Source organism: Typopeltis vanoorti, chromosome 10, assembly GCF_054136105.1.
Source record: "Typopeltis vanoorti isolate ZY-2024b chromosome 10, IOZ_Tvanoo_1.0, whole genome shotgun sequence".
Taxonomy (NCBI): Eukaryota; Metazoa; Arthropoda; class Arachnida; order Uropygi; family Thelyphonidae; genus Typopeltis; species Typopeltis vanoorti.
The window spans coordinates 73,819,669-73,842,159 of NC_143558.1; the positions used below are offsets into that span (position 1 = coordinate 73,819,669).

Sequence of the window (22,491 nt, forward strand, 5' to 3'; positions counted from 1 at the left end):
CATCCAACTGTATATTTGGTTGCATTGGTCACTATTTCGCACCAGACTGCCTCAAATGAACTCTCATTCACATGTCTATCATCTTGATATACTACTTTCTTTGGTTGTAACACATCAGCTATCATCAACAGTACTCCTCCCCCTGTTCTATCTTCTCTATCCTCCCTGAAAATACTGTACCCATCACATTCAATTCCGGTGACCACATCTTCTGCTGACAGCCAAGTTTTCACTAATGCCTACAACTTTTGGTGAGATTGCACTGACTAATGCCAAAAATTCTTCTCTCTCATTGCGAATGCTTCTAGCATTGGTATACAAAAATTGCAGATTCCCTCTAGATCTTGTACTGGCTTTAGAACTGATATATAAGTCACTAACTTCCGTAGTCCCATGCCGATTTTTATCCCCTCTCTTCTGCAATTTATTCTGCATATAAGGATCAATAAATATACAATCAGTGCTAAAGTTTCTCTCTCTTACATTCAACTTTTTCAATATGTTTCCCTGCCCAATTACTTCAACTTGTTCAGAAAACAATAACTTCTTCAATCGCTTATGTCCTTCCATGTTAAGATGCAGTCCATCTCTAGCATACAACTGCTTTTTTCCTTCAAACACACTCCAAACATCAACAAATTCCAGACCTTTTTTTTTTGCACATTCTTGCAATCATATCATTCATTATCATTGCTCGTCTACTTAACTCGTAATTGTCAAAATGAGGCAGCATACACACTATCCTCCCATTGACACTTTTCCTCTTCACAATATCTAATAATGTTCTTAAATCTTTTCCTACCCGATTTATACTACCTCTCAGGTCATTTGTACCCACCATAACTATCATCTTTTCTGCTTCATGCCCTCTCTTTATTGCTAAAGCCACTCTTTCTATTGTCACATCAGCCAAGCACTGATCATGCATACCACTCTCCATACCCTTAATCATAGAATCACCATATATCTTACCGCTCTTAACTTCATTCAAGTCCACACTCATGGACTCATTCTCTACGCTATTCAGCATGACTCTCCCAGCTTCATTACTTAACGCTCTATTACTTGCCCCCCCACTCTCATGACATCTCATTTCTTCTAGGCCATGTGGTTTTATTTTGTTGACTCCCAATCACTCCCATACTATTTATTACTGCATCATTCACCAAAGACTCACCCATATGTAATCCTGTTCTAGTTACTTCAGCTAAAGTAATCTCTATAGTCCTAATTTCTCTGGTTAACACATTAAACTCAGCTTTAACTTCCAGTATCTCCTTACCAAGCACTTCCACTTCCTCATGAAGAAGATGAAGGTCATTTTTCATTTTCATAAACTCCCGCCGAAGTTCTTCCGCTACGGTCACAATGTCAACTTCCATTCCTAAATGCTCCAGCCTATCCCGACACTTTTCACATATGTCGACATTTTCGTTTTTTTCATTTAGCCAGACCGACCACAGATCCTTCACATTCTTCGGCGCATATGTAGCAGTTTCCGCAACGCATCCATTGCGAAAAATCTAACACTGAGCCAGCCTTTCGTGTAGAAGTAGAAGTCCTGCACGCCACTGACGTACGTTTCTTGTTGGACGCCATCTTTACACGTTGAAATAGTGAAACAAACGGCAGTGAAAACACAATAGTACAATACAGTTCCAAACAATAACACCACTGAAGGACACTTGTATCTAACCGATGCACAACTGCAGCACAATTTGTGACAAAAAAGTCACATTATATTTAACTTTAAATACACGTTTTCTAGACTAGCTAAACACGACTGCCATGAGCATGGATACTATAATGATTATGCAATGCTGAATGGGATGTCACAGGTCTCCAATTTAAATGGATTGGTAATGACATTACACAAGGGTAACTATTGTACAAAAGGACATTGAAATGTATGTACATGAATGCAAGAAGTATCAAGAATAATGGTGAGAAGTTATTGACATTAATATGCTCAACTTGGCCAAAAATTATAGGCAAAAACTTCTCACCATCATTCCTGATACTTCTTGCATTCATGTACATAGATTTCAATGTCCTTTTGTACAATAGTTACCCTTGTGTAATGTCATTACCAATCCATTTAAATTGAGACCTGTGACATCCCATTCAGCATTGCATAATCATTATAGTACCCATGCTCATTTATCAAAGGGGTGGCCAGACATATCTTTGATTTCATCCTACCTAATATCTCTAGTTTCCCTGTGTTTGTACTACTGCACTACCACCAACAATAATAAATAATAACATTTTTGAACCAATTATTGCTTTTTATTATTTAGGATTCCAGTTTCATAAGAAAGGTTTTCAAGATGTGTACGGCAATGGAAAATTGTTTCAGAAAACTGATATTTATTTATTTATTTAGCATATGGCTCACACATGAAAGTTACATTACATTAATCCTTAATATATATGGACATAGTAATAGACATATGTACAATAATAAGACATGATACAGTCATAAAAGAGACACTCAAGAATAGGCTACAACTGAATGTCTAGGTTGATTATCCAGTCAACTGCACTTGGTGTAGCATGGATGAAGCCTGGTCTGACAGGTTTCCACTGTATGCATGTTGAACACATCCTGCTGTAATATGATTAATTGTCTGGCGGGGTGATCCACAGTCGCACCTAGGTGAGGCAATCATGCCCCATTTGTAAAGGTGGTCTGCACATCTGCCATGGTGGGTGCGGATTCAGTTAAAGGCAGACCAAGTTTTCCGAGGTAGGTCAAAACTTGAAGGTATCTGTGTTGGGTCCACTAATTCATGGAAGATTGCTGTTGAAATGTTACACCAGGAATCTTTCCACTTCTCCTTCATGTTGAAACTTGTCTCTGCAAGATTTTTTGCTGTTAAGATTGGAGGGGGAGGGCCCTTGACTTTAGCCTGTTTATTTCTAGGGGTGGGATGAAGAGTTATGAATATAGAGGGTGTGATGGTCTGTTATTTTTCAAATATGTAAGTTCTCTTTTTATTTGAAGAGTGTGTTGTTTGTCCTTGGTGGTATATCTTGACGTGTTGACAATATGTGATGCATATTGGTTAGGAGAAATAGCTGATTGTTCCCGGGCAGTCAGGGTGCCACTACCTAGTTTTCTTAGAAGGCTTCATGCTTTTCTACTGGAGTGCCGAAAATCGAGTATTTCTACTGTTTCAGTCCATTTCTTCTGTCGGCTGGTGTCAAGGCTGTGAATGAGTTCATCTGCAATGTCAGGATCGCCACACTCTAGATATTCTTGATACAGTTTATTACTATCATCGTCCCATCCATGGATACACTCCTTCTGGAAGCCTCTTGGTATAGTCTTCTTACCTACAGCTAAGACAGCTCCCACGAATCTCTTGTAATTACTGCTTGTTAGAGGGATCCAACGGACATATTTGTCAATACAGGCAGCAAATGTATCCCATTCAGCTTTCTGGAAGTTCCAGCGGGGAAGTTGGATGGATCTGACAAGGGGTACCTGCAGACCTACCTCTAATATAATCGGTCTATGTTGGCTTCGGGGAAAGTTGGAGAGAACTCTTCTCGATGTAGGTAATGGTCATCCATTGTTGTTTTGAGTGACAAAGCAGAGGTCGTGGTTGTACTACCTGTTCCAAGCTGCTGACCTGAAGGAAGATCTATCTTTTGCTTGGTAAATTAGGTGCATGTTGTGAATTTCTGCCCATTCAGTCAGAGTCTCTCTGCATTCATTGTTGGAAGCATATTTCCATAGTGTGTGGTAGCCGTTAAAGTCACCTATAGGAATCGCAGGGTAGTTGTGCACTGGTAGAACTTGTGGAAGCCACAAGAGGGCAGAGGGTTTATACACGTTGGTAATGGTTATGTTCCCTATCATAGTTGTTATCAGATACACGCTGCCGACAATGTTGGTTGTAATGAGGTTGGAATCTTTTAGGGTACTACGTACATTGGTGGCAAGGCCATGTGCATGATGGTAAGTGGCTCCAATGATAATATAACCAGGAATTCGGCCTCTGCAGTGGAGCTGATCCTCATCCTTACAGTGAGTCTCTTGAATAAGAACAACGTCGACATTGTTATCATATCTTTGAGAGGTATTCAAATTTTGCTCCACATATACCCTCAATGTTAATTTGGCAACTTCGAACAACAGGTCCAATATTCCTAGTCTTGCCCTTAAGAGAGCTAATTCGTGTGTTTGAGTTCATGTGTGTGTGCTGTAACCAGGAGATCGAGAAGATAGTCTGGTTGCCAAGTTGCTCTAGTTTTTTAGTGTTATCCAGGGTGCACCACGAGGAAGCAAGCTAGGATTGCACCCCAGAAAACTAATAAAATATTCATATTCCCTTAGATTCTGGAGCCCTCATACATGAACAGTAATCTAAGCTATAGCTTACCTAACTCACACAGCACAGTGATTCAGTTCTGGTGCTCTCGAGTTAGTTGCCACCCACTAACGCCTCACGCTAGACCTGCCATGCAGATGCCAGTTAAAATTTAACTGTTGTTGTTCCTAACTTGTTTTTATGAGAAGTCTATGTTTTATCTTGCTATTTTTTCCTGTTTTTGATAATTTATACACCTGAAGATAGTTGTGTTTAATTAACGCTTTTATTTTACCTTATCTCGATGTTCCTAGTCAGTAAAATTATGATTTAAAAAAAATATATATATATATATATATATATAATGTTTTGAGGAAAAGAAATGCTGTGGATACTAAGTTGTATTAACTAGATGAAGAAGAAACTAGTTAATAAAAAAACCATTTGGTACATGAACACAAAAGAGTTTTTTCGAAGACTGTTGAGGTTTAGAGACAACAAACTTAATAGTGTCAAAAACACTAACAAAAGTGAATAATAAAAGTTGAATATACAAGCACCTGAAGAGAGTTCATTTGAATTTTAAATGCAAAAATAATATCTCATGCTAAAGTTGTATTTTCATAATCTTTCAGTCTTCTTTTGCAACTTCAAATTTCACATGAAACACGTTTTGATATCTCGCTATAAAACAATATTGGATACTTATTATCCTTTGTTTCAATAGAAACAGATAGCTGAGTTTCTGTTAGAAGACTGAAAGTTGAAATTATATTTATAAAATGGAGCTGAAAAATTTAGCATGCTTTGCTTATTTTCTTTTCTTATTTTTACATGTAATATATTTTTCTTAGTTTGACTTTTTCATAGTTGTTTAAGTTGAGATGAAATTAGGAGCACAGAACTTATGTCATGATGAATTCTTTTCTGGAGCCATAACACAGAAAAAATTTATTCTATAAAGCTGGGAGATGGTCATTTTAAGATCTAATTAATACGTGTCTTCTCTCTTTTTTTCTAACAATAGATGGTGCCAATTAGGACTTTAGTTCCTTATGTTGTCCATTACATATTTTTTTTAAACTGGTCCACTATTATGCCAAATTGTTGTTGTTTTGTGTACTGTGACAAATTGTTCTTGTGCTCTGAAGATGACGGATATTATACAAGTGAAATATCAGCTAATTAAGTTAATAAATATTAATTATTTTCTTATCATTCTGTGTTGTGATCAATATCATTAAAATAAACTAACATGCACTGCCAACACATAAGCCTTTCTACTCATTCTATAAAGCATTCTTCAGAAATATCCTACTAATTAGACTCCTTGTGGCCCCAATTCTGGCAAAAGAAGAATAGCAATAAAATTATTTGATACAGCTCAACTGGAATGCACCTGAATTGGTTCTGGCTAAGTAGGCTATTTAGTGGATATTTATTTATTAAAATTAGTTCACAGTTCTTATCAATCCTGATAACAATAACTACAGAGAATCTTTGATACCAAATTCCAGCTATTTACTATCAGTCAAGAAAAAAATCTAGTCATAACACCCTTGCTAACCACACTCTTAAATAATTTTCAGAGGTGACTCTTCATTCTTTCCCTTCCTGCATGTACTGAAAAAATCTTTGGCATGAATCCTATAAAACCGTTTCAACAAATTATGTTTCTATCATGGCTCCCTTTTTTTCTCTATCAAATATTCTTGTAGTTCACAGATTTTCAATTTATCCTCACATGGAGCATTCCATAGACCAGCCACAATCTTGATCACTTGCCTCTTGATTATCCTCTCCATCACCTCCTCATTTCCATAGAATCACACAACAAGATCTGTGTGCAGTAGTCCAGATGTACCCTTATTAAAGCCATATAAAGGAGAATAGCTTCTCTATTCATGCTTGTCAGTGAATTCTTCAACAATCAATCAGATGTGCTAATCTGACCACCTTTGCAATATGCTCTCTAAACCTCAACTCTCTCTCTCTCTATGTAATCATCCCTTCCTGGTCCCTCAACAGTTTTCTGCAGTCCATTTCAATCAATGAAGTACACAGATTGTGATCTCTTGATCCCAAAGTGAATGGCCATACACTTGGGCCATGATAAATTAGCAGCCATTATCCTTTGTGCATACTCAAGTTTATTTAAGTCATCCTACATGATCTACATTATCAGCAAGCAATTGAATATTTCACCTTAAATTATCTTCTATATCAATGATGTATATATTAAACAGTAGCAGGCCAAGAACAGTCTTGAATTCTGTGATATACCACAAGTCACCCAACTTCTCCTGGCTTCAGTTTTCCCCCATATACTACTCTTTCATGTCCCATCAACTATTTTCTTATCCATCCCAATTTGTTCCAATTTAAGAAAAAGACTTTCAAGTGATATCTTGTCAAAGGCCCTTGTAGAATACTGTATCACAGTGTAGCCCTTTCCTTTATCCAACTTGATAGTCACATTGCATAGCTGTATTTTTTTTAAGGAAATTGCAGCATAACTACTATATTAACTAAATAAATTTAATTAATAATTCCAATCTTTTGGAAAAGTCAAACTGTCATCATCAGGGAATAAGAAACATGTGATACGTGCATGAAGGCACTACACCAAGTAATGAAGATGAATCAGGCATCCTTGGCAGTTAGGCTGAAGTGCAGAGGATGAGAACTTGCCAAATTTGAGGCAGTTTCATGCAATCAAATTGTTGAGGTTAGGATAGTTTCATAAAGCAGAAGCAGATTCATGGAAAAGTCTTTCATATTTATATTTGCTGTGATGGAGTAGAGTGGCTTTTTCTCCAGCATTTTCTATGGTGGGTGTCTAAGCATGGTCAGCAAGTCCTGAGTAGCTGTAGTGATGAAAATCGATATAGTTCAGCAATTTTAATGTTGGCTGTCCTGTCTGTCTGGCCATTGTGGAAAAAAAGCCAATCTACTGCATCACAGCAAATATAAATATGAAAGAACTTTGGTGGAACAGAGAAGAGATGTTAATTTTTATATAGTCTATAAGTGGTTGAAAGGTATTTTTTTAGATTTTTGTTAGTTTCTCTGATGTGTCTTGGATATATGGAATAGTGATAGCTTTGATATAGTCTCTGTTCTGAAGAGGGGGAGAGGGTGTGTGGGATTATGGTTTTAATATTTTTTTGAATATGACAGGAATTATAATCATTGGCTAAGAAGGTTTTGCGAAGATGGTCAAGTTCAGTTGAGAGGGCATTGTGTCTAAACTAATTAATTTAGCCCTGTTATAAAGTTTTTAACAATTCCATATTGTTGGGAGCAGGGGTGGTGTGGCTGTTTGTGAACGTATTTGATACGTTCACAAACAGCCACAGAAAACCTCCAAACTGGTGTGTTGGAGGTTTTCTGTAAACAGAGAATGCCAGGGGATCCATCAGGGTGGTATTATAGGTATTATAGATACACTGAAAGAAAGGGTGATCTCTATTACAACAGGTGAAGAAAGTAAAAGAAGAATTATGGTATCTTCTCCAACCTTTGGTGAGAAATGGATATTCTAAGAAAATGGTACAAAGAATACTATTCTCTACTCCTTCTCAACAACAGATCCATGACATTTGCTACACAGCCTTGGCTTCCATCCCTTATATTGACAAACCTTTTCTCAAAATCACCAATCTCCAGAAATCTCATGACATAAGAGTGGCTTTCAAGCCCATTATAACTATATGTAACTATATGAGCTCTATTATGTTCATTCACCTAAAGACCACAATCCTTTTAACAAACATCCTGGAGTTTACAATAGTCCATGTGTTCTTCTGGCCTTGCTTACATAGGACAAACACCTAGACATTTGGAAATTAGGCAAAAAGAGTATATTGGAGATGTCAACGACAACAACAGAGAGACAGCTCAGGCCTGGCATTACATTTTGCTCACACTCACCACAATATTGAATGGGACAGGAGTACAAAGAAGACAACTTCAGAACTTGCAACATTAAAGAGGTTATGATGGTTATCCACTCACAAGGCACTTTCAACCAGAAACCAAGGAATGATTTTATGTGACATTTGGAAGTCACTTATTAGATATATCAACATGTCAGACTTTAACTTTCCTGCCAACTATCACGCACACCTACTGAACAATGACCCGTGTTAGCTTTCATGCTTCACATGTTTCTGTTTTTTATTTTTATGTAATGGTTCCTACATATTCAGTTTTTAGTTATGGAATGGTTCATGTTTACCACTTATTGTATATTGGTTTGTTCTTCCTAACCCAGAAGAAGCCAGCACATGTAGTGAAACTAGTTGGTTTAATTAAATATCTATCTTTTGTTACATTCATTTTTCGGTAAAAAAAAAAAAAATCAATATACTCATCAAAAAATTTAGCCCTGTTGGCTTAAAAAAAACTTTTTTAAGACAAGTTACATACCTGAAAGCTTGTCCAAAGTGGGTACATTAAATAACACAGAGAAGTTTTATTTGCTAGTCGTAATATTTCCTACAAAAAAGGGAATGTATAAGAAATTACATTCGACGGATATTCTTTATATAAGTCAAATTATACTGAAAATGCTAATCTTTGGTTAGCAAGTGATAGTAAAGAAATAAGTATCTTACCTTGGTTTTGACAGGGTACAGGAGATGCATGATAGAATTTAAATCTTGCATAGAACTCAGTACCCAAAGAATAAAGAAAAGAAACTGGACATAGTTGAGATTGTAACAAAGATGAGAAAGGAAGATATAGGAGAGGAATATCAAGCAGAATGCTTTGTGGAAGAAGGGACAGTTTAAGCGGAATATTTCCTTTGTTACTCTTTTGATTCATTAAACCATGGGTGAAATCAAAGATAAAAGAGTTATTGATCACAAATTCCTTATAGCCTGTATCAGAGTTGAAGGAAAGTAGTAGGAAACAGGTTCCACCTGGTTCATATCATCTTTCAAGAATCTTCAAAGATTTTTAAAATAAAGATCAGTCTATAAATAACAAGCAGTTATATATCATTTCTGCCATATAGAACACTAAAAATCTGCTTTGCAAAATCTAATCCTCCCTTCAAGCTAATACAACAATAATAGTTCATGAATATATATTTTTTCAAACATCTTGCGATCTCTGGCATAACCTGAAAAGAACACAAGATAAAAAAAAAAAAACTCTTCTTTTTCCATTTTATCATAACTCGGCCTATACTTCGTTATAACAATATCAACAACTTATTTCTTTCACCAATATTCTTTCACTACAAATAAACTCTTTACCTCTGTAATGCTTATAGTGATTCAAAGTCATCAGCCAATTCATTCATCAAAACTCAAAGTAAAATTAAAATTTGGTAATCGGTGCTTGGTCTAGCTGCATGGAAAATAGTCTTGAATAGTAAGATTAAGAGATTAAAAAAATAAATACTAATTAAACTAGCATAATTTTAAATAAATTATAACTTCAAATTGCTCTCTCCCTATATATATAAAACACCATAAATGCTTATTTGGTACAAAAATTTATAGTACGAAAATATCACCACTACATGCAGAGCTCCCCTTAGTGCTGTCCCTGGACTGCTGTTATTTGATCATTGGTTATATATATAAATGATATGATAAGAGATATAGTTGTTTAGTGATGATGGAAAGCTGAGTATGATGATAAGGAATAATTCTGACATGGATTGTTTGCAAGAAGATCTGAATAGACTAGCATTATAGTAACAAAAGCTCATTTTATGCTACCAAATGCAAAGTTATGTAGCTTGAGATGAAGCAATATCAAACAGTGTGCATTATATTGATGGGACATTACTCCACATAACAAATTAATGATGCAAAGAAATTCTGAATGCTGGGAGACAATGAAATCCAGGAGACTCGGTGACAAAATAAGTGAAGACAACAGCAGTGCTAAAGACCAATATGATAAAATAAAAAAGTCGTTATTCCTGTTTAGAAGGCATTTTAGTGATCTGGACTTCAGTATTCAATGAGAATGAGGAAACAGTGGTGAGCAACCAAAATGATATTAGGAAAGTTAAAACTGTGCATGGCAATACATTAAAGAATTTGGGGGCTAGAAGCCTTTGAGAATAAGCAGAGACATACAGGATTCCAAAAGGAATTCAGAATAGAGATCAATTAAATCTTCTGGAATATGGTGGCAATGAACAATACAAAAAGTAGAAGTATCCTTGGAATTTAAATGGGAGCGTTGTTAGAAAAGATACGAGAGCTGCATTTTTCCACTGGCAAGTATCATCTATGAATGAATTTAAGAAAAGGTATAAAAAGAATTTAGATGATCACGCTCACTTGATGCTTAAACTCCCTGGATGTAGTCCTGTGATAATAAATAATTCATATATGTTTAAGTTATGGAAGAAATCAAAAGAAATATTTCCAGTGAAAAGTTTTTACTTTTTTAATCCAAAACTTTAAGAGAACCTTTGTTCTCTTTTCTCTTGCTATGATTTTAAAGTTTTTTCTATAGTTCCATGAAAATTCATTGAAAACAGTTAATCAAAAGAGAGTTTGCCAAATGGCCATTTGTCAAATGGTAATTCACTGAAAAAAGCAATTAATCAAACCACAGGTTAACAGATGGCAATTAATTGAAAAGGCATTTAAATGAATAAGCAATTAACAGAGCACCAATTCATTGTATGACAACTCAACACAAAGGCAAATTCACTGATAATTTTTCAATGAATTCCTTTCATAATTCATTACTCAAGAATATATGTATTCTTTCGATTACATAAATGATTTGTGGATGTTTAGAGCGGATGGAAGAAGGGTGTGTGCAAAGTGTGACCTGAACGAGGAACTGATGAATGCAAATATGAAATTGATGACAGAAAGTGTTAGTAGCAAGTATGTTGCGGGGAAAATGAGTGCACGTTTGAAAGAGAAGGATGATGAGGAAGAGAGGTGAAAAAAAGTTAAAAAAATCAACATTTCTTTCACAGAAAGAAAGAAAAAGGGTGATATCGAAAAGAAAAAGAGCGATTTGAAAACCATAACGGATGTTAAAAGGGACGAAAGTGAGGCGAGAGTGGCAGAAAGAAATGAAATTGAGAGAACGAATGAAACTAGAAATGGCGTGACACAGAAATCAAAAGAATGAAGGATAATGAAAAAAAAGAATGAACGATGGCAAAAGTTGGACTGAAAGTATGGAAACAAACAAAGATGAATGAGAGTGAAAGTGAGAAGAATGATAGCAAAAGTTGGACGTATGTTGAATTGAAAGTACGGAAACAAAGAAGGATGAATGAGAGTGAAAGTGAGAAGAGGAGGTCGAGAGTTAGAAAGTTAGAAAGATTGAATGATAGAGTGAATGTGTTGCGAGATTTGGAAGTTGAATTGGATTGGATGAGGCAAGAAATGAAATGGACGAGGAATGAAATTAAGAGAATTCAGGTCAAAACTATTAAAATAAATCATGATGGCATGAGAAAGTTAACAAAAGATGAGCGAGTGTCGTTGTATGGCGACTACATTAATAAAGGTGTGCTAGAGGATAGAATGCACAAGGTATTTTTCCAGGTGGTAAAATGAGTAGAGTGATTGAGGCATTGGATATGAGGCAGGAGCAAGCAAAACAGTTAATAGTATTGATTGGTACAAATGATTTGAGAGAGGACAAAGAGCATGTCAGAATGGATATCAGGAGGCTACTTGGAAGGATAAAAGAGAATAGTGCAACAGGAAGGGTAGTCAGTGTGTTGCCTAGGTATGACTGTGGTGAAATGAGGCAGAGAGCAAGGATTATGAATGATATGCTGGCTGAAATGCGTGAAGAGATGGGAATACAGTTTGTTAATGTGTGGAATGAGTTTGAGGGATGAAGTGAGCTGTATGTGAGAGATTAACTGCATTTGAGTGGTTATGGTGTGATTCGCTTGGAGAGACTGCTGCTGGAAGGTAGAGAAGTGAATACAGAGAATGAATCAGATCGAGAGGGGGAATGACGTGGAAGAGCGGGAGAGTAAAACAGGAGAGATTGAACAGATGGATATGAATGGAGAAGTGAGTGGTATGAGTATAGAAAATGAGAGAATGGCTGTGCAAGAGGAGCAGGGAAACAGGGAGGCTCAGAGCGGACAGGGGTACACAGCATGAGAAAGGTGGATGCTACGAGAGGTGGTGAGAGCATGTGTAGACAGGAAAGAAATGGGATTACCTGGGATCAAGAAGAAACAGTTGGAATTGAAAAGGGTTCTAAAATAAAGAAGCAGAAAGGGAAATGGCGTCAGTCCAGCATGGAGAGATCACATCGAGTGAGTGGTATCAGTGGAACTAGCTGCAGATCCAGAAATGATCTGTTGTGTTTATATACAAATGCTAGAAGTATAAGAAATAAGGCAGATGAAATGGTTGCACTAATTGCATTGCGTTTGTTCACCCAAAGATTGTCGGAGTAAGTGAGACATGGTTGGAAGAGGATGACATCCTTACAGAAATGGAGATGGAGGGGGGGGGTATGATGTGTTTTGTGGGGATAGAATGGGTAAAAAGGGAGGGGGGTGGTGCTATCGATGATAGAGAAAGAGTTATGTCCATACAAAGTAGAGATGAAAGACTGAAATAGTGCAGTGGTTTTGAGGCAGTATGGTGTGAGATAGAGGTGAATAGAATCAAATGCATGGTGGGAAGTTGTTATAGACCAGGTAATGTGGTTGGTGGTGATAGTGAAATGTATAGTCAAATTAGCCAAGCAAATAAGAAAAGGGTGATTTTAATTATGACAATATAGACTGCAATGATCAGATAGCAACTGGAAGTAAAGAAAATGAGTTTCTTGAGTTTTTGAGGGATAACTACCTCAGACAGGATGTAACAGATGGCACACAAGGATTAAGGGTCTTGGATTTGGTCATCTCATCAGAGGATGTAATTATAAATGAAGTGTCAAATCATCTGCAAATTGGTGAGAGTGAGCATGAGGTGATTACCTGGGTGATTGCCAGCAGTGCGAGGACCCCAGTGAAAAAAGGGTATATGTGGAACTACAAGGGGGGGGGGGAGTATTATGAAGAGCTCAGGAGACAGCTTGCGGGTGTAGCATGGAATGAGGAGTTAGCTGGAAAAGAGATCAATGCAGCTTAGGGATTTTTCAAAAACTATCTAGTAGATGCAATGTCTAAATGTATTCCAAGCGTGAGAAGGTTAAATAAGGTAGGTGTGAGATGGATGAATAAAGAGATTAAGCATGTGATACAGAGAAAAAGGGCACTGTGGAGGCAGCATAAGAGAAGTGGAAATATCCAATTTCATGAGGTCTACAAATTTCACCAATTTCATGAGGTGACTTGGTTGGTCAGAGTAGCTAAAGAGAGGTATGAACAACAGTTAGCTAATGAAGCCAAAAAGAATCATAGGGAGTTCTTTCGATATGTAGCCAACAAAAGAAAGAATGCTTATGGAAGGATGACATTGATTGGAGAAAATGGTATAAAGACAGCCGTTGCAGAATGTGTGGTGGAGAAACTAAATGAGTAGTTCATAAAGATCTTTCAATCTTGTGAATGTGACTTCATGGAGAGATTGAGAGCAGTTGATGATGGGGAGGAGAGACTGACTGTAAATGAGCAAGAGGTGTTTGGGGAGTTGAGTAAACTAGATGTAAATAAGGCTGTGGGACTTGATAATATATCACCGCATATTTTGAAGGAATGTGCAGAGAGTTGACACCTGCCTTGACATATTTTTTTTAATACGAGTCTTGCACTTGGTGAAGTTCCTAAGGAGTGGAAGGAAGACAAGATTGTGCCACTTCATAAAGGAGGTGATCGAACTCAAGCATCAAACTATAGGCCTATCTGTGTGTCAGGTGTTGTGGTTAAGTTCTTGGAGAAGCTTGTTAGAACTAGGATCCAGAGTTGGGTTGATAACGATGGTATTATCTTTGATGGACAGCATGGATTTGCTAAAGGGAGGTCATGGTTTAGTAATCTATTTACTTATTACAATAAAGTGACTGCTTCCTTGGACAGAGGAGAAGGATACACAGTAATATACTTGGATTTCGCAAAGGCTTTTGATACAGTACCTCATGATAAGTTGACAGTCAAACTAGAGCAGATGGGGTTGGACATTAGATTAGTACATTGGATTGGAGACTGGCTATCTGATAGGTATCAACAAGTTGTGTATGGGGGTGCGATATCCAGGAAAGGAAAGTCACTAGTGGAGTGCCTCAGGGGTTTGTTTTAGGGACATTACTGTTTAACCTGTATATTAATGATATTGGTGAAGATTTGGATGGAGATATTCAGTTGTTTGCAGATGATGCAAAGTTGGAATGAACCATAAAGAGTAGTAAGATGTTGTTTCCGTACAATACGACTTGAATAAATTGAATGATTGGGTACAGAAATGGGGATATGAGTGCAATGTTGCAAAATGTAAGGTTTTAAAATTTGGAAAGCAAAGATGGGATGCAGAATTTATGCTTGGTGAGAATATATTGTTGGAGTTAGAGGAAATAAGAGATTTGGGGGTGATAGTGGATAAGGATCTAAAATTTAGGGGACACATCGCCAAAATTGTGAAGACAACACAAAGGCTTCTGGGAATGATGCGGAGGATACTGACGTGTAGAAGTAGGGAGATTCTTGTTCCGTTGTATAAGGCTTTGATTAGGCCACACATGGACTATTGTGCCCAGATTTGGTCACCGGGTTTTCAGAAGGATGAAGAGATGTTGGAAAGGGTCCAAAGGTGACTCACTAAGGTAGTTTGTGACCTCTGGAATGTCAAGTATGAGGAAAGATTGAGAAGATGTAATTTGCAGAGTCTGGTAGACAGGAGGAAGAGGGGAGATATGATAGAGACCTAAAAATTGGTAAGGGGTTGTTAAAGGATCAATGGTGGAGAAGTTCTACAGAGAATAGTGGGAGATCAAGGGAGAACCAGAGGTCATCCCTGGAAACTGTATAAAGAGGGTGTGAGTAGGGGAGTGAGAGGCAGGTTTTTTTCATGCAGAGTTGTGAATGATTGGAATGCCTTGCCGGAGAGTGTGGTGTCTGCAAGGAGTTTGAGTGTGTTTAAGAAATGGTATGATGAGATGTGTGTGTGTGATAAAAGGACATCCCAGATGAGTCTTTGACTCCATGAGGTCTTGGGGTAATAATAATAATAAGATGCAGAAACATATGTATATGATCATCAAGATCTGTAATAATTATTTTGTTTTATTTTAGAATATTATTCTGCAAGTGTACATGTAATTTCATTAATGTACCATGGACTATAGTCATAGAGGTTAGGTGTAAAGTAAGTAACTAGAAAAAGTTCCATGTTTAGTCTTGAGTAATTATTATTTTTTACATAATTTTTTTCAATATTATGTAAAATATACAGTATACACATACAGATTAAAATGAACATTTCAAAAAAAAAAAAAAAAAAAAAGGAGAAGAAGAAGAACTTGAAACACACATCAACATAAAATATACAAGGGGGAAAATATTATTATTATTAGTAGTAGTAGTAGTCATAGTAGTAGATCTCCATTTAATTCAGGACTCATCAAGGAAGGTTATACATTACCTTCGTTATACATTCGATGAATGTCTATTTTTTTGGAAATGCCTCTAACATAAGGTATGGTAATAGCATTCTTGAAATCTTTTTTGTTTTTACTAATATCATTCCTTAGCCACCTGAACAAACAACACAAACGTCTCCAATTCACCATTGAAAAGTGAAAAAAACAACTCTCTTCTGTTCCTAGACACATTCGTCACACGTCTTCGCTCAGGCTGTCTCTCCTTCTCAGTCTACCACAAACCTACACACACACAGGCTAGTACATACACAAAACTTTTCATCACCACCCAACACAAAAACTAGTGGTCATAAGCACCCTTAAACACAGAGCTCAAACTATCTGTTCAAATAAACAAGCTCTTAATCAGGAACAAGAGATCATCGACCATACTTTTATAAAAAATATACAGTAAAAAAACTATCCACATGATCCTCCACAGAGATAACACTAAAAACAAAAAAGATTTCAAGAATGCTATTGCCATACCATATGTTAGAGGCATTTCCGAAAAAATAGACAGAACACTACACAAATACAACATCAAAACCACCTTTAAATCCTCGACAAAATTAAGACACCTACTCAGTTCTTCCAAGGATCCTCTGCCACACCTAGCCCACCCAGGCAGTTTACAAAATACAATGCACATGTAACATACCATACATAGGGGAAACAGGGCAAACCATCCAAACCAGGAAGGATGAACTCAAACGACTTATTAAATATTGTACCTCCAATTTTGGTAAAACTGGCCTTTCTGACCATGCACTCCAAACATACCACAGAATTGATTGGAAAGGTACCAAGTCCCTACACCGTACCAAAACCTGGTTCGAGAGGAAATTCAAAGAGGCATGTGAAATGCTCAAACATAGTCCAAATCTGAATAAAAATAATGGTCTAACCATTCCAAGAAGGTGGAGGACCAATCTGCAACCTTCATAGCAACCACAAAGAAAAATCTCAATACAAGAAGACTTGGGGAAGTGGTTTTTTTTTTTATTTTTCTTTTGGAATATTCAAAAGCAACCTGAACTGTACAAAATCCAGAAGAAAATCTTAGTATAACAATATGAACTATACAATTCCAGAAGAATCTTAGTACACAAGGACTTTAGCAGAGTTTATTGTAGTTTTCATTTATTTATTTTAATTTTTTTTATTTATATTATTAATTTTATAAAGAATTACAGAATGCCATAGATAAAACAAACAAAACTGACTATTTACTGCTAGCAGGAGATTTAAATGCCAGAATAGGAAACAAAAAATACAAAACAAACATAGGTAAATTTGGCGAAGATACATGTAATCAAAATGGTCGCAGATTGCGCGATTTTGTCATTTATAATAATATGAGAATAATGAATTCAATGTTTAAACACAAGGAAATACATAAATATACTTGGTCAGCCAGAGGATACAAATCAATAATTGACTATGTTATCACAAATTTTAAATTAGACGTAAGAGCATATCGAGGCTTTGAATTAAACTCTGATCATTATATGGTATCAGCAAAAATTCGTTTTAAACCAAAGTGGCTAAAAACACAAAGAATTGAAAATTCTTACCAGCCGAGCTACAAAATTTCTTCATTACAGGATCCTCAAGTTAGACTACAATATCAAAAATGTACAAACTTAAAAACAGAAACCACACATGAATCAAGTGACATAGAAGATGAATGGGAAAATTTGAAACAAATTCTCACAAAAGCAGCAACAGAAACCTTAGGAATAAAGCACAAATGGATTAGAAAAAGAGGACTACGAGACTGGAACAAAGAAATAGAAAATATAATAAAAACCAAAAAGGACAGTTACCAGAAATAGCTAAATTCCAAAACAATAGAAGCAGAAATAGAGTATAAAAGAAATAGTGCAATTGCAAAAAGAGAAGTAAGGAAAAAACATAGAGAAAGATGGAACCATTTCGTAACAGAACTAGAAAAGGATTTATTTAAGCCACAACCCAAAACCTATAAAGTAATAAAATACATGAATAAAGAAATAAAAGAAAAGATAAAAATACAAACAATAGATTTAGAAAAATGGGTGACCTATTTCCAAAATCTCTGGACAGATGAGAACAATGAATTAAAATTTTATAAGACAAAGAATGACCTAATAGAAAATATCACAATGTTAGAACTGAAAAATATAATAAAGAAGATGAATAATAGGAAAACGCCAGGAGAAGACAATATAAATATAGAACTATACAAAAATGCAGGTGAAAAATTTAATGAAAGACTTTTGAAATTTTTTAATATGGTTTGGATGTCCGGAAAAACCCCTAACTCTTGGAAAAAAGCACTGGTCATCCCAATCTATAAAAAAGGAAATAAAGACAATTGCAATAATTATAGGGGAATTAACCTGCTGAATACAGGATATAAAATATATGCAGGAATATTAAAAGAGAAACTAAGCAGCATTGTAGAAAACAAATTACTAGAAGAACAAAATGGCTTCCGAAAAGGCCGATCCTGCATAGATCCAATTTTTACTTTAAAATTATTAATAGAAAAGAGAAGAGAATTTCAAAAAGAAACACATGTGGCATTTATTGATTATGAAAAAGCATTTGACAAAATTAGTCGACAAAAATTGTTTAAAATATTAATCAATTTAAACATACCAAACCAACTTTTACAATCTATTCAAGAAATATATACAGGAAATAAAATAGCAGTTAAATTAGAACACACCTCAGAATGGAAAGATATATCAAGAGGAGTACGACAAGGATGTACCCTCTCACCTCTGCTTTTCGATATATATATAAATGAAATATTAACAATCTGGAAACAGCATAACCCATTTGGTATACAAATGATCCCACAAATGAGGATAGATACACTACTATTTGCAGATGATCAAATAGTATTAGCTACATCAGAAGATGACTTACAAAGATCATTAAAATCATTAAATGATATCTCAAAGCAATATAATATGACAATATCCAAATAAAAAACAAAAATAATGGCATTCAAAGGAGAAAATCCAATAAGAAGTAAAATAGTGATAGATAATACAATACTAGAACAAGTAAACACTTTCAGATACTTGGGATGTGATCTATCATACGAAGAAGAAAAAGACATAGACACTAAAATATCATACTTTGTCCAAGTAAATGGCATAATAAATAGTATATTTAAGCCATCCCTGGTACAAAAACACACTAGAATCAGACTATATAATGTCTTGTCAAAACCAACTCTACTATACGGAAGCAAAACATGGACCATGAAAAGGAAAGATGAAAAACGAATTCAAACAGCAGAAATGAAGTTCCTCAGAAAAACAGCTGGATATACCAAGTGGGACCACAAAACAAATGAAGAAATCTTACAATCACTAAAAATCAAACCAATTAATTACTACATAAGACAGTATAAACAAAAATGGCTAGAACATTTAAATCGAATGGACAACAGCAGACTACCAAAAATATTATACAGATACAAAATAAGTGGAAAAAGAAGAATCGGAAGACCAAGAAAGAGATGGCATGAGACCGGAACAGGCCACATGGCCTATATTCCATGACAGGAAGAAGAAGAAGAAGAATTTTTTTTATCACTAGAGGTCAGGCTAAGAAAAAGATTAGTTAACAACGTAGATTTAATAATTTACCTTTATAGAGTGCAACAGCATGTAGTTTGGTTCATATACACATGTATCCTTCTGATGATAACCTCGATACATAAGTCGAAATGCCAAGTGTTATTTTATTATTAATAATTAGTAAAATAATCATTTCAACATGTGTGTTTTGTGTCCCTAAATTCTTAAATATGGACAAAATCAATTAAAGTTGCAGGAGGGTTACCAGGTGCATTATCAATAATGAGCATACCTTTAAACGGAATTTTTTTAAACTGGCAATAACGTTCAACTTCAGATATGAAGTGGTGACCAATCCAGTCTTCAAATATAGAAGCTGTCACCCAAGCTTTAGAATTTGAATTCCAAATCACTGGCAAGCCAGCTTTAGATTTATTTTTCAGAGCTCTTGAATTTTCAGAGTGATAAATTAAGAGAGGTTTTAACTTGCAATCACCAGCTGCATTTCCACCAAGCATTACTGTCAACCGGTCTTTGGAAGCCAGGAAACGATTTTTCTTCACGTGCGATGAAAGTTCTCTTAGGCATCTTTTTCCAGAACAAGCCAGTCTCATCTACATTAAATATGGTTTGACTGCTATAGCTACCTTCCTTGATGATAGCCTTAAGTGTCTCAGGAAAAGAAGACGTAGCCTCTTTATTAGCGCTTGCCGCCTCTCCACTCTCCGCGATGCTGTGCCAGTTAAAGTGATTTTTAAATCGGTTGAACCAACCGTTACTGGCCACGAAATTTTCTTCTTTGGCCACTTCTTCAGCTTCTACTTTTAGCCTCTCAAAAATCAGCTTGGCTTGGTTACATATTGTCGTTTGATCAACTGGACAATTTTTTACTCTCACTTAATTATCACACGATAATTTAAGCATCGTTTACATCTCACCAATAATCCCATGACCTTTACAAATTATGCTTGAATTCAATGATTGGGCATTTTCACAGCAGCGAGAATTCTTTCTTTATCTTTTATGATTGTTCTTACTGTGGATTCCTGTAGATCGAACTTCTTTGCTAGCTCACAAATTTTCATTCTGGCTTCAAAATCCTTAATTATTATTATTACGGGCAGCTCCAAGAAGTCCTTAGACTCAGTGAGGGAGGCCCAACATCATGTCAAGAACAACTATTCAACATTCACACAGTATCTATCATACTTCTCCTTGAACTCATTTACAGTCATGGCACTCACAACAGACTCTGGTAGCTTATTCCAATCATTTACTACTCTCCAAGTAAAAAACCTAGCTATAACACCCTTGCTAACCACACTCTTACCAAGCTTCCATGGATGGCCCCTAGTCCTCCCACTACCAGTCCTATTCTCAAAAATATCTTCTGAATTAATCTTATAGAAACCCTTCAGTAATTTGAATGTCTCAATCATATCACCTCTTTTCTGGAGCCATCAACCATCTGTCAACCAATTTCTGGAGTCTACAAATCTTTAACCTGTTCTCATAAGGTTCATTCCATAGTCCTGCTATTATCTTGGTCACTTGTCTCTGGATCCTCTCCACCTCCTCCCCGTCGAGAAGAAACCCTGGTGCCCAGTAGTCCAGATGGGGTCTTATCAGGGCTCGATACAGAGGAACAATAACCTGTTTGTCTCTGCTTGTTAAAGTGTTTTTCAGCAACCAAGTGATTTGATGAGCTGATTTTGCCACTTTTGCGATGTTTCCCCTAAACTCCATCTCCCTATCCACCAACACTCCCAAATCCCTGGCCTTATCAATCTCCTGGAGTACAGTTCCACCGATGTGATATACTGCTGCTAATCTTTTCACCCCAAAATGCAAAACCTTACATTTTTCCACATTAAATTGACATCCATTCCGCTTAGCCCAGTCCTCCAAACTATCCAAATCATCCTGCAAAATTTTGACATCATGAGCATTCACTATTGCTCTACCTCACTTTGCATCATCCACAAACAGATGCACGGTTCCTCTCAGATCCTTTCCTATATCGTTAATGAACAAATTAAACAGTAGGTCCAAGAATAGAACCCTGCGGCACACCGCTAGTTACAGGCCATCTTTTGGACTCTATTCCTGAATAAACCACTCTCTGATATCTCTCCATCAACCACCCTTCTATCCATCTCACCAACCCTATATCCATTCTCATATGCTGCAGTTTACTTATTAGAAATTGATGTGGTATCCTATCAAAGGCTTTAGCAAGGTCCAGTAGAATCACTGTAAACCTGTTACCCTTATCCAGTTCAGCCGTCACTGTGTTATAGAACTTGAGCAAGTTATTACTGAGGCATGATCTACCCTTCACAAAACCATGCTGTCCCCCATAGAGTATCCCATTTTAATCTATCCAATCTTGTATTTTCCTCTTGAATATTTTCTCCAAGACCTTGACAATAGTTCCTGATCGCCCAGTAATTTTCAACAGCAGTCTTGGAACCTCCTTTATGCAGTGGAACTATTTTCCCCTCTTTCCATCCCCTTGGGACTAACCTAGAGCCAAGACTCAAATTAAACAAAATGGTCAAAGGCACTGACAATTCTTTAGCCGCTTCTCGTACGACACGAGCTGGTATACCATCCAATCCTGCAGATGCATTGACATTGAGGTTTTGTAATAGACTTCACCTGTACTTCATTCATTACAATTCCCATATAAGCTGTTTGTTCTTCCATTTCTGCAATGTCACCACATGGATGATATACTCTTGTAAAGTGCTCACTCGGTAATACTACTATATCAACTGATTCGATTACCTCCCTACCATCAACATTCTTTAATATCAATCTGCCGTATAAAGTTTTTCTTTTACTTGCAACATATCGAAAAAACTGTTTAGGATTCTCTTTAGCCTGCATGGCTAATGTTCTTTCATAATCCGCTTTTGCTTTTCTTACCACACTTGTTACCCTTCTGGCCTGCCCTTTATACTGTTCATGTGCCTGCAGGTCACCTTTCGAAATCCTTAAATTTTCTCGACAGTTGTTTCTTTTTTTTCAGCTCA

The 22,491-nt window shown here is 36.3% G+C and overlaps 1 protein-coding gene across 1 annotated transcript in view; it reads right to left on the reverse strand.

The window, feature by feature from the left end:
- Window positions 1–22,491, reverse strand: part of LOC150102509 (cilia- and flagella-associated protein 61-like) — a 509,206-nt gene that overhangs the window by 475,926 nt on the left and 10,789 nt on the right. Inside the window, exon 3 of the mRNA XM_090399377.1 lies at window positions 8,751–8,819. Within this exon, the coding sequence (XP_090255503.1) occupies window positions 8,751–8,819 (69 nt within the window). The remainder of the gene's footprint in view (window positions 1–8,750; window positions 8,820–22,491) is intronic.